Here is a 16,440-nt window from a genome sequence, read left to right on the forward strand (position 1 = left end):
GAAGGGTGAGCAATTTCATATGGTGAACGTATCTGTTTAGATTAAGTTTAGTTAAAAATAATAGAAAAACCCAAAATGACAGTGGCTGAAACCAAATATAAACCCTTTTTAGTCTCATATTCCAGATGTCCAGATGGTGTCAATCAAGGCTGGGTTGGTCCTCCAGGGTGTCAGGGACTCTCCTTCTTTCTCTTGTTTCTCCATAAAAGTGGCCTCCCACTTAAGTCAAGATGGCAGCTGGAGCAACAGTCATTATATGGCATTCCAACTACATGCAAAATGGCACCCACCCCCTTTAAGTACAGAAGTTGTATGTAATTTTCACTTGGATACCATTGTGCAAAAATTAGTCATATGGGCATAAATAGCTGCAAAAAAGCCTAGAAAATGTAGTCTTTATTCCAGGAAGCTACATGCTCAGGTGAAAACCGGGGTTTTATTTTTATGGAAAAAGGGAAAACAGTGTGGGTCAAAGTAAGTGTCCAGGGACAGCAAAAAATTCTACTGCAATTATTTCCTTTTCCTGCCCTGCCCAGATACCTGCTAAAAACCTCAGCTGTTTGCAAGTGAGCTAGGCCTGGCAGAATATTAGGAGTTCCTTCCCTGCTAGTGAATGGTACCTAGAAATCTATTCTTCTGACTTTTCATGTCTGATAAACTTGGGAATAATTTTGATCTTCCTTGGCACTCTCATAAACATCTACTCCCAGGAACAATAACAAAAATGCAACAAAACAGTAAGTTGAAAAATATGTGATAAAATGAACAACTCACCAAATGATACTATATATGCTTTTATGGGTACACAAGTATATATGTAAACAATAGACAATAACCTTGAAGGATGCATGCAGAAATGATAATGATGGTTACCTTTGATGTTTTGAGGCTGGGGTTGGTGATCAAATTGGACTTTAACTTATCTGTAATGTTCTAAAGATTTACAGCAAAGTAAGGTGTATTTGGGGAGGTGGGAGGAGTGAGGAGTAGACTTACTATATGGAAACCTTTAGGAGCTCTGCAGTATCTTAGCTAGATAACCATCGTATCAATTATAGGTTTTGGTTGTGAGCGATAGAAACCAATTCTAATGAATTAAATAAAAAAGAGATTTATTGGAGGAGCACTGGTTATCATAGATTTGAAGAAACAGTTGAATGATGAGGTTATGTAGTAGGAATTCCAGTTGCTTTTCATCCTTGTGTCTCTCTGTTTATGATGTACGTTCTCTTGAGGTTAAGTGATATTGGTTAAGCTTGAGGCATATTCATTCACTGGGATTTGGGAGGTAAGAGTTGTGAGTGAGTGGGTACCTTAAATGACTGTGTTACCAAAGCATAGAAGGTGGGAGGGACAATTTTCCAAATAAAAATTAGGTTCTGTTATCAAAAGTGGGAAGGGATGTCAGGGAGGCAAAACCAACAGGTGTCTATGACTATCACAGAAGACCACATACCAAAGTCTATTTCATTCCTTCAACCATAATTTTTAGAAGTTTTGTGGGTCTGTGGGAAAATATTATGCTTTGGAGCTAAGATTAGTGATCTTAATTTCCAAAAGCATCTTTATTTGGTTAAATTGCAATGAACCACACTATTTTTTTTTTTAACATCTTTATTGGAATATAATTGCTTTACAATGGTGTGTTAGTTTCTGCTTTATAACAAAGTGAATCACTTATACATATACATATGTTCCCATATCTCTTCCCTCTTGCGTATCCCTCCCTCCTTCCCACCCTCCCTATCCCACCCCTCTAGGTGGTGACAAAGCACCGAGCTGATCTCCCTGTGCTATGCGACTGCTTCCCACTAGCTATCTATTTTACATTTGATAGTGTATATATGTCCATGCCACTCTCTCACCCTGTCACATCTTACCCCTCCCCCTCCCCATATCCTCAAGTCCATTCTCTAGTAGTTCTGTGTCTTTATTCCCGTCTTGCCACTAGGTTCTTCATGACCTTTTTTTTTTTTCCCTTAGATTCCATATATATGTGTTAGCATACTGTATTTGTTTTTCTCTTTCTGACTTACTTCACTCTGTATGACAGACTCTAACTCCATCCACCTCACTAAAAATACCTCCATTTCATTTCTTTTTATGGCTGAATAATATTCCATTGTATATATGTGCCACATCTTCTATATCCATTCATCCGATGATGGACACTTAGGTTGCTTCCATGCCCTGGCTATTGTAAATAGAGCTGCAATGAACATTTTGGTACATGACTCTTTTTGAATTATGGTTTTCTCAGGGTATGTGCCCAGTAGTGGGATTGCTGGGTCATATGGCAGTTCTATTTTTAGTTTTTTAAGGAACCTCCATACTGTTCTCCATAGTGGCTGTATCAATTTACATTCCCACCAACAGTGCAAGAGTGTTCCCTTTTCTCCACACCCTCTCCAGCATTTATTGTTTCTAGATTTTTTGATGATGGCCATTCTGACCGGTGTGAGATGATATCTCATTGTAGTTTTGATTTGCATTTCTCTAATGATTAATGATGTTGAGCATTCTTTCATGTGTCTGTTGGCAATCTGTATATCTTCTTTGGAGAAATGTCTATTTAGGTCTTCTGCCCATTTTTGGATTGGGTTGTTTGTTTTTTTGTTATTGAGCTGCATGAGCTGCTTGTAAATCTTGGAGATTAATCCTTTGTCAGTTGCTTCATTTGCAAATATTTTCTCCCATTCTGAGGGTTGTCTTTTGGTCTTGTTTATGGTTTCCTTTGCTGTGCAAAAGCTTTTAAGTTTCATTAGGTCCCATTTGTTTATTTCTGTTTTTATTTCCATTTCTCTAGGAGTTGGGTCAAAAAGGATCTTGCTGTGATTTATGTCATAGAGTGTTCTGCCTATGTTTTCCTCTAAGAGTTTGATAGTGTCTGGCCTTACATTTAGGTCTTTAATCCATTTTGAGTTTATTTTTGTGTATGGTGTCAGGGAGTGTTCTAATTTCATACTTTTACATGTACCTGTCCAGTTTTCCCAGCACCACTTATTGAAGAGGCTGTCTTTTCTCCATTGTATATGCTTGCCTCCTTTATCAAAGATAAGGTGACCATATGTGCATGGGTTTATCTCTGGGCTTTCTATCCTGTTCCATTGATCTATGTTTCTGTTTTTGTGCCAGTACCAAACTGTCTTGATTACTGTAGCTTTGTAATATAGTCTGAAGTCAGGGAGCCTGATTCCTCCAGCTCCATTTTTCGTTCTCAAGATTGCTTTGGCTATTCGGGGTCTTTTGTGTTTCCATACAAATTGTGAAATTTTTTGTTCTAGTTCTGTGAAAAATGCCAGTGGTAGTTTGATAGGGATTGCATTGAATCTGTAGATTGCTTTGGATAGTAGAGTCATTTTCACAATGTTGATTCTTCCAATCCAAGAGCATGGTATATCTCTCCATCTATTTGTATCATCTTTAATTTCTTTCATCAGTGTCTTATAATTTTCTGCATACAGGTCTTTTGTCTCCTTAGGTAGGTTTATTCCTAGATATTTTATTCTTTTTGTTGCAATGGTAAACGGGAGTGTTTTCTTAATTTCACTTTCAGATTTTTCATCATTATTGTATAGGAATGCAAGAGATTTCTGTGCATTAATTTTGTATCCTGCTACTTTACCAAATTCATTGATTAGCTCTGGTAGTTTTCTGGTAGCATCTTTAAGATTCTCTATGTATAGTATCATGTCATCTGCAAACAGTGACAGCTTTACTTCTTCTTTTCCGATTTGGATTCCTTTTATTTCTGATTCTTCTCTGATTGCTGTGGCTAACACTTCCAAAACCATGTTGAATAATAGTGGTGAGAGTGGGCAACCTTGTCTTGTTCCTGATCTTAGTGGAAATGGTTTCAGTTTTTCACCATTGAGGACAATGTTGGCTGTGGGTTTGTCATATATGGCCTTTATTATGTTGAGGTAAGTTCCCTCTATGCCGACTTTCTGCAGGGCTTTTATCATAAATGGGTGTTGAATTTTGTCGAAAGCTTTCTCTGCATCTATTGAGATGATCATACGGTTTTTCTCCTTCAATTTGTTAATATGATGTCTCACGTTGATTGATTTGTGTATATTGAAGAATCCTTGCATTCCTGGAATAAACCCCACTTGATCATGGTGTATGATCCTTTTAATGTGCTGTTGGATTCTGTTTGCTAGTATTTTGTTGAGGATTTTTGCATCTATGTTCATCAGTGATATTGGCCTGTAGTTTTCTTTCTTTGTGACATCTTTGTCTGGTTTTGGTATCAGGGTGATGGTGGCCTCGTAGAATGAGTTGGGGAGTGTTCCTCCCTCTGCAATATTTTGGAAGAGTTTCAGAAGGATCGGTGTTAGCTTTTCTCTAAATGTTTGATAGAATTCGCCTGTGAAGCCATTTGGTCCTGGGCTTTTGTGTGTTGGAAGATTTTTAATCACAGTTTCAATTTCAGTGCTTGTGATTGGTCTGTTCATATTTTCTATTTCTTCCTGGTTCAGTCTCGGCAGGTTGTGCATTTCTAAGAATTTGTCCATTTCTTCCAGGTTGTCCATTTTATTGGCATAGAGTTGCTTGTAGTAATCTCTCATGATCGTTTGTATTTCTGCAGTGTCAGTGGTTACTTCTCCTTTTTCATTTCTAATTCTAGTAATTTGAGTCTTCTCCCTTTTTCTCTTGATGAGTCTGGCTAATGGTTTATCAATTTCGTTTATCTTCTCAAAGAACCAGATTTTAGTTTTATTGATCTTTTCTATTGTCTCCTTCATTTCTTTTTCATTTATTTCTGATCTGATCTTTATGATTTCTTTCCTTCTGCTAGCTTTGGGGTTTTTTGGTTCTTCTTTCTCTAATTGCTTTAGGTGCAAGGTTAGGTTGTTTATTCGAGATGTTTCCTGTTTCTTGATGTAGGCTTGTGTTGCTGTAAACTTCCCTCTTAGAACTGCTTTTGCTGCATCCCATAGGTTTTGGGTCGTCGTGTCTCCATTGTCATTTGTTTACAGGTATTTTTTGATTTCCCCTTTGATTTCTTCAGCGATCACTTCGTTATTAAGTAGTGTATTGTGTAGCCTCCATGTGTTTGTATTTTTTACAGATCTTTTCCTATAATTGATATCTAGTCTCATAGCGTTGTGGTCGGAAAAGATACTTGATACGATTTCAATTTTCTTAAATTTACCAAGCTTGATTTGTGACCCAAGACATGATCTATCCTGGAGAATGTTCCATGAGCACTTGAGAAAAATGTGTAATCTGTTGTTTTTGGGTGGAATGTCCTATAAATATCAATTAAGTCCATCTTGTTTAATGTATCATTTAAAGCTTGTGTTTCCTTACTTATTTTCATTTTGGATGATCTGTCCATTGGTGAAAGTGGGGTGTTAAAGTCCCCTACTATGATTGTGTTACTGTTGATTTCCCCTTTTATGGCTGTTAGTATTTGTCTTATGTATTGAGGTGCTCCTATGTTGGGTGCATAAATATTTACAATTGTTATATCTGCTTCTTGGATCGATCCCTTGATCATTATATAGTGTCCTTCTTTGTCTCTTGTAATAGTCTTTATTTTAAAGTCTATTTTATCTGATATGAGAATTGCTACTCCAGCTTTCTTTTGTTTTCCATTGGCATGGAATATCTTTTTCCATCCCCTCACTTTCAGTCTGTATGTGTCCCTAGGTCTGAAGTGGGTCTCTTGTAGACAGCATATGTATGGGTCTTTTTTTTGTATCCATTCAGCCAGTCTGTGTCTTTTGGTGGGAGCATTTAATCCATTTACATTTAAGGTAATTATCGATATGTATGTTCCTATTCCCATTTTCTTAAATGTTTTGGGTTTGTTATTGTAGGTGTTTTCCTTCTCTTGTGTTTCTTGCCTAGAGAAGTTCCTTTAGCATTTGTTGTAAAGCTGGTTTGGTGGTGCTGAACTCTCTCAGCTTTTGCTTGTCTGTAAAGGTTTTAATTTCTCCATCAAATCTGAATGAGATCCTTGCTGGGTAGAGTAATCTTGGTTGTAGGTTTTTCTCCTTCATCACTTTAAGTATATCCTGCCACTCCCTTCTGGCTTGCAGAGTTTCTGCTGAAAGATCAGCTGTTAACCTTATGGGGATTCCCTTGTGTGTTATTTGTTGTTTTTCCCTTGCTGCTTTTAATATGTTTTCTTTATATTTAATTTTTGATAGTTTGATTAATATGTGTCTTGGTGTGTTTCTCCTTGGATTTATCCTATATGGGACTCTCTGTGCTTCCAGGACTTGATTAACTATTTCCTTTCCCATATTAGGGAAGTTTTCAACTATAATCTCTTCAAATATTTTCTCAGTCCCTTACTTTTTCTCTTCTTCTTCTGGGAACCCTATAATTCAAATGTTGGTGCGTTTAATGTTCTCCCAGAGGTCTCTGAGACTGTCCTCAGTTCTCTTCATTCTTTTTTCTTTATTCTTCTCTGCAGTAGTTATTTTCACTATTTTATCTTCCAGGTCACTTACCCGTTCTTCTGCCTCTGTTATTCTGCTATTGATCCCTTCTAGAGTATTTTTAATTTCATTTATTGTGTTTTTCATCGTTGCTTGGTTCCTCTTTAGTTCTTCTACGTCCTTGTAATATGTTTCTTGCATTTTGTCTATTCTATTTCCAAGATTTTGGATCATCTTTACTATCATTATTCTGAATTCTTTTTCAGGTAGACTGCCTATTTCCTCTTCATTTCTTAGGTCTGGTGTGTTTTGACCCTGCTCCTTCATCTGCTGTGTGTTTTTCTGTCGTCTCATTTTGCTTATCTTACTGTGTTTGGGGTCTCCTTTTCACAGGCTGCTGGTTCGTAGTTCCCGTTGTTTTTGGTATCTGTCCCCAGTGGCTAAGGTTGGTTCAGTGGGTTGTGTAGGCTTCCTGGTGGGGGGGACTAGTGCCTGTGTTCTGGTGGATGAGGCTGGATCTTGTCTTTCTGGTGGGCATGTCCACGTCTGGTGGTGTGTTTTGGGGTTTCTGTGACCTTATTATGATTTTAGGCAGCCTCTCTGCTAATGGATGGGGCTGTGTTCCTGTCTTGCTAGTTGTTTGGCATAGGGTGTCCAGCACTGTAGCTTGCTGGTCGTTTAGTGAAGCTGGGTCTTGATGTTGAGATGGAGATCTCTGAGAGATTTTCGCCGTTTGGTATTACGTGGAGCTGGGAGGTCTCTTGTGGACCAGTGTCCTGAAGTTGGCTCTCCCACCTCAGAGGCACAGCCCTGATGCCTGGCTGGAGCACCAAGAGCCTTTCATCCACACGGCTCAGAATAAAAGGGAGAAAAAATAGAAAGAAAGAAAGAAAGAGGATAAAATAAAATAAAGTTAAGCTATTATAATAAAAAATAAGAAAAAAGTTATTAAGAAAAAATTTATTAAGAAAAATTTTTTTAAATTTAAAAAAATAAATTTATTAATTTTTATAATAAAAAGTAAGAAAAAATTATTAAGAAAAAAATTATTAAAAAAATTTTTTTAATTTTTTAAAATAAAAAATAAGGAAAAAATTATTAAGAAAAAAAAATTTTTAAGTAAAAAACAAAAACAAAAATGGACGGACCGAACCCTAGGACAAATGGTGAAAGCAAAGCTATACAGACAAAATCTCACCCAGAAGCATATACATATACACTCACAAAAAAAGGGAAAGGGGAAAAATTAATATATCCTGCTCCCAAAGTCCACCTCCTGAATTTGGGATGATTCGTTGTGTATTCAGGTATTCAACAGATGCAGGTACATCAAGTTGTTTGTGGAGCTTTAATCCGCTGCTTCTGAGGCTGCTGGGAGAAATTTCGCTTTCTCTTCTTTGTTTGTACAGCTCCCGGGATTCAGCTTTGGATTTGGACCCGCCTCTGCGTGTAGGTCGCTTGAGGGCGTCTGTTCTTCGCTCACACAGGACGGGGTTAAAGGGGCAGCTGCTTCCAGGGCTCTGGCTCACTCAGGCTGGGGGGAGGGAGGGCTACGGAGGAGGCGGGGCGAGCCTGCGGCGGCAGAGGCTGGCGTGACGTTGCAGCAGCCTGAGGTGCGCCGTGCGTTCTCCTGGGGAAGTTGTCCCCGGATCACGGAGCCTGGCAGTGGCGGGCTGCACAGGCTCCCGGGAGGGGCGGTGTGGAGAGTGACCTGTGCTTGCACACAGGCTTCTTGGTGGTGGCAGCAGCAGCCTTAGTGTCTCATGCCCGTCTCTGGGGTCTGCGCTGATAGCCATGGCTCACGCCCGTCTCTGGAGCTCATTTAGGCGGCGCTCTGAATCCCCTTCTCCTTGCGCGCCGCGAAACAAAGAGGCAAGAAAAAGTCTCTTGCCTCTTCAGCAGCTGCAGACTTTTTCCCGGACTCCCTCCAGGCTAGCTGTGGTGCGCTAACCCCTTCAGGCTGTGTTCACGCAGCCAACCCCAGTCCTCTCCCTGGGATCTGACCTCCGAAGCCCGAGCCTCAGCTCCCAGCCCCCGCCCGCCCCTGCGGGTGAGCAGAGAAGCCTCTCCAGCTGGTGAGTGCTGCTCGGCGCCGAACCTCTGTTCGGGAATCTCTCTGCTTTGCCCTCCGCACCCCTGTGGCTGCGCTCTCCTCCGTGGCTCCGAAGCTTCCCTCCTCTGCCACCCACAGTCTCCGCCTGCGAAGGGGCTTCCTAGTGTGTGGAAACCTTTCCTCCTTCACAGCTCCCTCCCACTGGTGCAGGTCCCGTCCCTATTCTTTTGTCTCTGTTATTTCTTTTTTCTTTTGCCCTACCCAGGTACGTGGGGATTTTCTTGCCTTTTGGGAGGTCTGACGTTTTCTGCCAGCGTTCAGTGGGTGTTCTGTAGGATCAGTTCCACGTGTAGATGTATTTCTGATGTATCTGTGGGAAGGAAGGTGATCTCCGCGTCTTACTCTTCCGCCGTCTTGCCCAGACCCCCTGAACCACATTATTTAACACATTTTGTATACCTTTAAATTTTACTCAGAAATTGTTTTCTTTATTGCTCTTGTTTAATGAGCTATCTACTCTCAGCCTTTGTTTGGTTATGCTATAGAAGCAAGGGGTACATAGGGTACTGTTTACAGATATTTGCTACTCTTCCCTGGGCAGGATTATACTTTTCCATCCCATTGATTTCAGGCATGGCACTTACTTTGGCCAATCAAATGTGAGTGGACGTGACATGAGTCTCTTACAAGCAGATGCTCTAAGAGCCAGTGTGCGACCATGTTCCCTCTGCACAATAACCAAAGATGTTTCAGATAGAGGCTATTTCATGAGCCTCCCAGTTCACCCCTTCAAGATGAAGAGCCACAATCAACCTGCTATTGATGCATAATATTATTGAGAAATAATCCTTTATAATTATAAACCACAGACATTTGGGCCACTTGTTACTATAGTATAACCTAACCAGTCCTGATTGATACACTTGTAAAACTAATTCTCTGTTCAAACTTCACAAAGAATTTCTAACTCGTTCTGGTTTTAAATATAGACCATAAGCAGGAAATTAGGTAGAAAGTGACCAGTGATGAAAAGATTAACCTGTGAGCAATGGAGAAACAATACATGTTTTCTGGGCAAGCTTCTGACAAAATAAATTTGATATTTTGGAGATTTAATGTCAGAGCAGTGCATAGGTATATTATAATATGGAAGACTCACTTTTGAATGGAACAATAAATTGAGGAGTTTCTCAAATATCTGATTCTCTGCATTGGTAGCAATGAGTAGTTTATGTATATTTAGATATTTTGATTATTAGTTGATATTGATACTATAAGCCAAGGCACATAAAACTAGAAAAGGAAAAGCTGACAAGCTGTGATCAACTTAACGAGTTGAATTTATAGTTCAACAAAGTAATCAGTAGGTTACATATTGTACATGCCTATATTGATTTAAAGAAACCTGGTAGTAATCTCTCTTTAACTCCTCGCAAAAAGAAATCACCAGGTCTATTTCCCTCTTAAATATTTCGTTAATCTATCCCCTCTTAGTCTTACCACCACTTCTTTGACTCGGGTCTTCATCATCTCTTACTAAAGCCCCCTAATTAATCTTTCCAGTGTGGCTCTCCTCCAGGCTATGTTTATCACAATGCCTGGATAGTATTACTGAAACACAAAATTGACCATCTTATTTCCTCGCATACGACCCTTGTGGTTCAACATCTCCTAGAAGATAAGGCTCAAGCTCCTTAATGTAGCATACAAGGCCTTCCTGGAAAGGCAGCATGGCCTAGTGGTTATGAGAATGAGTTTTAGAACCAGACTGCCTGAGTTTGAAAACAGGTCTGCTCCGATTAGCTGAGTGGCCTTAACTAAATATTTACAACAGTATGTCTGTAAAAATGTTAGCTTTTATTAATATTGTATGGTTTCTCCTTCACTTCCTGTGCTTACTTTCTGACTGTTTTGCAGTTACCCAAGGGCACCTGGCAGTTTTTCATCTCTGTTCTTTAATTCCTTTGATGTTACTCGTAACTCTTTCCCTCTCCCACCACCCTCACCCCCAAACTGGCTAATGCTGTCTCATCTTTTAACATTTAGTTCAACGATGGCTTTAAAACTTAAGAGTAAGTGACTTATTTATCTCTTGTAAAAATAAAATACAGTGTGTGTGTGTGAAAAAAAAGAAAGATTAAGTGACTTTTCCTTGAATAGGTAGGATATTTCTTTATGATTCAATATCCATCCATATCTCTATTATTACACTTATCACATGGTATGATATTATAATGTTCCTGTATCTGTTCACCTCTATGGGACCACAGGCAACTTGAAAGCAGGAATTATGTCTCATTCATCTTTGTCCCTAGTACCGTTCCTGGTACATAATAGACATGCAATAGAAATGTTTGTTCAATATATAGAAAATTGCTAAATAAAGAAATGATTATTATTTCGCAAATCACTCTTGAACTCACTCTTTATTTTGTGGTTCAGTGTTGCTTGATCAAGATCGCTGTGATAAATTTTCTTTAAAATTTATTTCCAGAGAAAGCCCTTTCTCTCTTGAATGCTTAATGCTTTCTTTTATCTGGCAAAGATAACCTAGTTTCCTATCTTGCTTTGATTATCTCCACTCATAAAACTAAAATAGTGCTCTGTTCCAATAACTGAATTGGCTTAAGTGGCTAATATTTTAGTTTTCTTATATTGAATTAATAAATTATACTTAAATTACAGGCAATTTAAAATTATTGTTTGTAGTGAGGGGAATAAATATATTGAATTTTCATGGCGTGATAAAAAGAATAAAATGGGCACATAAATGGAATTAACTGTATCTGGTGTGAGTATTGACATTATTTATAAACTTGATTCCAATTATTTGTAAATAAAGACTGTATAACTGTTTGAAATTAAATTGAAGAATCTAATAGATTATAATAATTGTGTATGGTTTATAATGATTTTGTATAATGTGTATATATAGTTTTAGTGTTAAAGGAATTGTCACTTGGAATAAAGAAGCATTGTTTTTTGTACCCAGAGTATTTTCAGCATATTTGTTTATCTGATATATTATAACTGAAGACCTGCTTTTTACAGGACATTAACAAGTGCTGGTAAAGACCTGCATGATAATTTTCTGAAGGCTCTGGCAGTGAGAGAAGAAGACAATCGCAGTGGAATAGTGAGCGTGAGTACATTTCATTCAAAGGCTAAAAATGTATACCTTAAAGGCACAGTTAGTATATAATATATAGTTAGTTAATAATATAACTTTTACTACTGTCTCTGAAAGGTAATTCATGAGGGATGTAATATAGCTCTTTATTATTTATATATTATAAGAATATATGTAGAAAAAAATTTCTTCCAATTTACATCTGTAGAAGTAGCCAAATGATGAAAAATGTTAGTAGTATTCTATGTATTTGTTGTGGAGAAAATGACTGTATTTGGCAGACTGGTTGTCATCTCCAACTCTGTGCTACTCCTATGTTGAAACTTCCTGCGTCTTTTCAACCCAAGCTCCTACTGCACTTCTTCAAATCATGTCATCCACTCATCCCCAAGGTTTTCCCCCACCTACCTGATTTCGCGCTACCTATAGAAGATAGAGTCTGCCCTATAGTCGTCCTATCTGAGGAGGTGTGATAGAAACCACGTAATGGAGAGATATGATTTTGAATCATACAAGGAGAGCATGCTCTTGCGTTATTAAAATATGTGCTAGATCAAATATTTAAAATTGCTAATATTATTTGGAATATTTGCTTTCATTCTTTGCTAATATAATATTGGTGATAACAGTCTTCTGAAAGTCTCAAAATGTTCCAAGTTAAGGATAAAAATAGACAAATATTCATGCTGAAACTGTAATAGTGAATTACAGAAAAATAATCAGAAGTAGTACAATGAAAAATTTAGAGCAACAGAAAAATATGTTATAAGGATGTCTATTTTTACCAAAATTTTCTCAATAAAAAAGTTGGCATTTTTCTCACTATCATGTCCCTTGAAAATTTCACATGCAGATAAAATCCTCAGTGTTCTTCAGAAAGAAAAAAAAAAAAGCATGCCTTCGTTAGAGAATTGTATAGAATGATCCTGGACTTGAAAGCAGGGAAAGTTTCTTGGTGGAAGTGGGCTGAGTGAGGTTGGAAATATGGGTGGGGACTAGACTTAGAGGACTTTGTCAATCACAACAGAAAAGTTTGGAATTTACCTGACCATTAATATAAGGAGCAGCTAGAAAGGTAGGAAGAAAGGCAGAAAAATGTGGTGACATAGGAATCCATGGTAAGGACTTTCAAGAAGGAACAAACGATCATCAGTGATCAAGCAGGATAAGAACTGAAAAAGGATCTGTTGTATTTGGGAACATGCACATTTAAAAGAAAAACAAAATTTGACATGAACAAATTCCATTCATAGGAAGGATAGAAATAAGTTTTCTTAGGGTTGAAAAAAAAATGGCCCATGGTTAAACAGTAGCATCAACAAACACAAACAGTGTTAGAGACGCTAGGCCCATGTTTTTTTTTACTGCAATGGTGTACTTCCTCTCAAAAATGTCTTTTTAACCTTTCTATCCTATTGGTATTTCCTTTAACAATGAATGATGGCATCATCCACTCATTTACCCAGATCGGAAGTATGTCAGTTATAATAAACTTTTTTTTTTTAAGTCTTTATTGAATTTGTTACAATATTGCTTCTGTTTTTTATGTTTCGGTTTTTTGGCCACGAGACACGTGGGATCTAGCTCCCCGACCAGGGATCGAACCTGCACCCCCTGCATTGGAGGTGAAGTCTTAACCACTGGCCCACTGGGGAAATCCCATAATAAACTCTTTATTCTCTCATCTAGATTCAAACACCCATCATATCTTAAATATATTACTCTAACAGCCTCCTAAATGATACACCTGTGTATTTTCTTGGCCAACTCCCATCCACTTTCCAATCACTCAACATATATTTCTTGTGTACCTGCTCAAGCCTGGAACTGTTTTAGTCGCTGGGACACTGGGGCACTGCAGAATCTATGACCTTAAAGTGTTTATATTTTAGAGAGGGAGATAAAAAATTAGTAAACAAAATAAAAATGGAACAATTAATTTCAGCTCTGTATAGGTGCTATGAAGAACATAGAATTAGAATATGGAATATAGAGAGATTGAATAGACAGTGGTTGGTTGCTTTATCTACTGTATACAGGAAAAATTACTTTAAGGAGGTGACATCTGTTGAGACTTGAATGAAATGAGGAAGATAGCCATGGAGTTTGAAGGGTGAGGTACCCCAAAGAGATAAATATTTGAGAGGGAGAGATATCCCAAGAAGAAGGAACATGTATTAAAATCTCCTGAGATAACAGCAATCATGGCATATTCAAGAGATGGTAAGAAGACCAGAATGGCTGGAAGGCAGCTATTGAAGGGAATTAGAAAGACAGATGAGATCAGAGAGGAGGTCAGCAGCCAGATCATGTAGGTTTTAAGGAATTTTGATTTTATTCTTTTTAAATTTTTATATTTATTCTTTTATTATTGTGATAGAAAGTTGATGGACAGATATCTTTAGCAGAGAAGTGACCCTATCTGGTTTACACTTTAGAAAGATTGATCTCATTGTTGCTGTGTGGGGTAGGAGAATGTGGTGAAGAAGTCTAGAGCCAGAAGCAAGGAGATAAGTTAGGGAGCTCTTGTAATCAACCAACAAGAGATGAAACTCTCAAAACAGCATGGTTGTAGTTGAGATGGAGGGAAGTTACTGAATTGTGTCTATGTTTTGGAGGCAAAGCAGACAGGACTCACTGATGGATTGGATGTGGAATATTAAAAAAGAGGAAATTAGGATGACTTCTAGGTTTTTAGTTTGAACAGGTGGGGATGATGGTGGCACTTACTGTGACAGGGAAACTTATTTCAGGAATCAATAATGAAGTAGCTCTGTTTTGGCTATATTAATTTTGTGATTCCTATTAAATATCCAAGTGGAGAAGTTGATTGGTTATTTATTGGTTTGGAACTTGGGAGAAGTTTTGGCTAGGATATAAATCTGAAAGCTATCAACATCTAAATGGTATGTAAAGTCATGGGCTTGCAAAAGTTTACCAGGCAGAGAGTGTGGGTAGAGAGAGTGAGGTTCTATGACAGATTTTAGGACACTCCAACATTTTGAGATCTGAAATGTGTGAAAGAACTAGCTAAGGAACCTGAGAAGTAACAGGTAGGAGAAAAATCAGGTGAGAGCCATGCTATAGACATGGGAAAAGAAAAAATTTCAAAGGCAGGAATGCTCACCATGTCAAATGCTGCTGAGAGGTTAAATAAGATGATCTATTAGTTTCTCATGGCTGCCATAACAAGTTATCACAAACTGAGTGGCTTGAAACAACAGAAATTTGTTCTCTCACAGTTCTTCTGGAGGCCAGAAGTCTGAAATCAAGGTGTCAGCGGAACCATTCTGAAGCGTCTAGGGGAGACTCTATTCCATGCCTTTCCCTTAGCTTCTGGTGTGTCTGAGAGTCATTGGTGTTCTTTGGTTTGTAGAGACATCACTCTAACCTCTGCCTCCATCATCACATGGCATTCTCCTTATGTATCTGTGTCTCTGTCTTCTTTTCTTATAAAGACACCAGTCATTGGATTAGCACCCCCTCCCCTGGTTGAATACGACTTAATATTAATTCCATTACATCTACAAAAAGCCTATTTCCAAATAAGGTTATTTTCACAGGTACCAAGTGTTAAGATCTCAACATATCTTTTGGAGCGGGGGTGGGGGGGACATACAAATGATGAAAAGTTTGCTATTGTTTTTGGCTAAGTAAATATAATTGAGTATGTTGATGAGGGCTGTTTCAGTGGAGGGCTGTGGTTAAATGTTTTGTTGGAGTATGTATAGAAAAGAAGAAAGTGTGTAAGTGAAGATAAGGAGGTCAACTGTTTTTGAGGATTTTTGCAGTGAAGTCTAACTTAGACCTTGAATGACAGCTGGTACAGGGCTGGGGGTCTAGGAAGTTTGTTTTAAGATGGATAATATTAACCAAGTTTATGTTAACGGGAATGACCCAGTAGAGAGAGGGATATTGATGGCACAGTGGACAAAGGGGATCTTTGCTGGGATTCAGAGCACCAGGAAAGGGTTTGTCTCTGAGAGGGGCAGAAGCCACTAGCAGGAGGGAAGAAAGAGTATATAGGCACATCTGCCAAATAGGTTGGTGGATTTAGATTTGGGAAGATGAGATAGCTCTGCTGTGAGTTTATTTTTTTCTACATTGCTGCTCCAAATGACCTTTAATTACATTTTTATGGTTTTTCTCCCCTTAGAAAATATAAATTTAACTTTTTTTGAGTCATTTAATGTTGGGTAGGTTGTCATTGATTTGGAAACAAGCATCTTTTTTAGATTCATAGCTTGCTTGGTGACTTTGAAAATAACATATGGTCATTTATTTGGGCCTTTGAATTTGTGATACTATTATAATCAGCAGACTACATATCATTGTATCAAGGGTGGCATTTAAGACTTAATTTTCTATATCCTAGTCTTGTCTTAATGAAGACTCCAAATAGATTTAGAGCAAACAATTTACAGCAGAATACAACATATTTTAGAAAGATCTAATTATTAGGATCATGGGCTTACTTTAAAAGCCATTTACTAACTGGATATGCTTTTTAAGAAGTAGTCCTATAAAATATACAATATTCATGAGATTTGAATCTATATTAATTTAATGTCAGCAGAAATTATATGTGAATTTTATGAGGTCTGAACTCTCTGAGGGAAATGACTATTTCCTGAGCATTGAGATTTCTCTACATAATGTGTAGGTGCAAAATAAATGGAGAACTTCAACCCAGAGGCACATTTGCTACTCTTTTTGATCCATCTTATTGAAAGTACGTACTAGAAAAAATTATGTTAGAGTTTTAGAACTGATGTAGTTGAATTGACCTCCATGGCCTAATAAGGTTTGAAGGGCTAATTTCATAGCAATTTTCCTAGGTAATTTTCTTTAAATGTAGCTAG

The 16,440-nt window shown here is 37.9% G+C and overlaps 1 protein-coding gene across 2 annotated transcripts in view; it reads left to right on the forward strand.

Annotated features, from left to right (window-relative positions):
* CFAP299 (cilia and flagella associated protein 299) overlaps positions 1-16,440 on the forward strand; it is a 628,891-nt gene that overhangs the window by 221,845 nt on the left and 390,606 nt on the right. For both annotated transcript variants that reach the window (XM_061191521.1, XM_061191522.1), the window contains exon 3: positions 11,500-11,590. In XM_061191521.1, the coding sequence (XP_061047504.1) occupies positions 11,500-11,590 (91 nt within the window). The remainder of the gene's footprint in view (positions 1-11,499; positions 11,591-16,440) is intronic.

The sequence above is a fragment of the Eubalaena glacialis genome, chromosome 5 (assembly GCF_028564815.1).
Source record: "Eubalaena glacialis isolate mEubGla1 chromosome 5, mEubGla1.1.hap2.+ XY, whole genome shotgun sequence".
NCBI lineage: Eukaryota > Metazoa > Chordata > Mammalia > Artiodactyla > Balaenidae > Eubalaena > Eubalaena glacialis.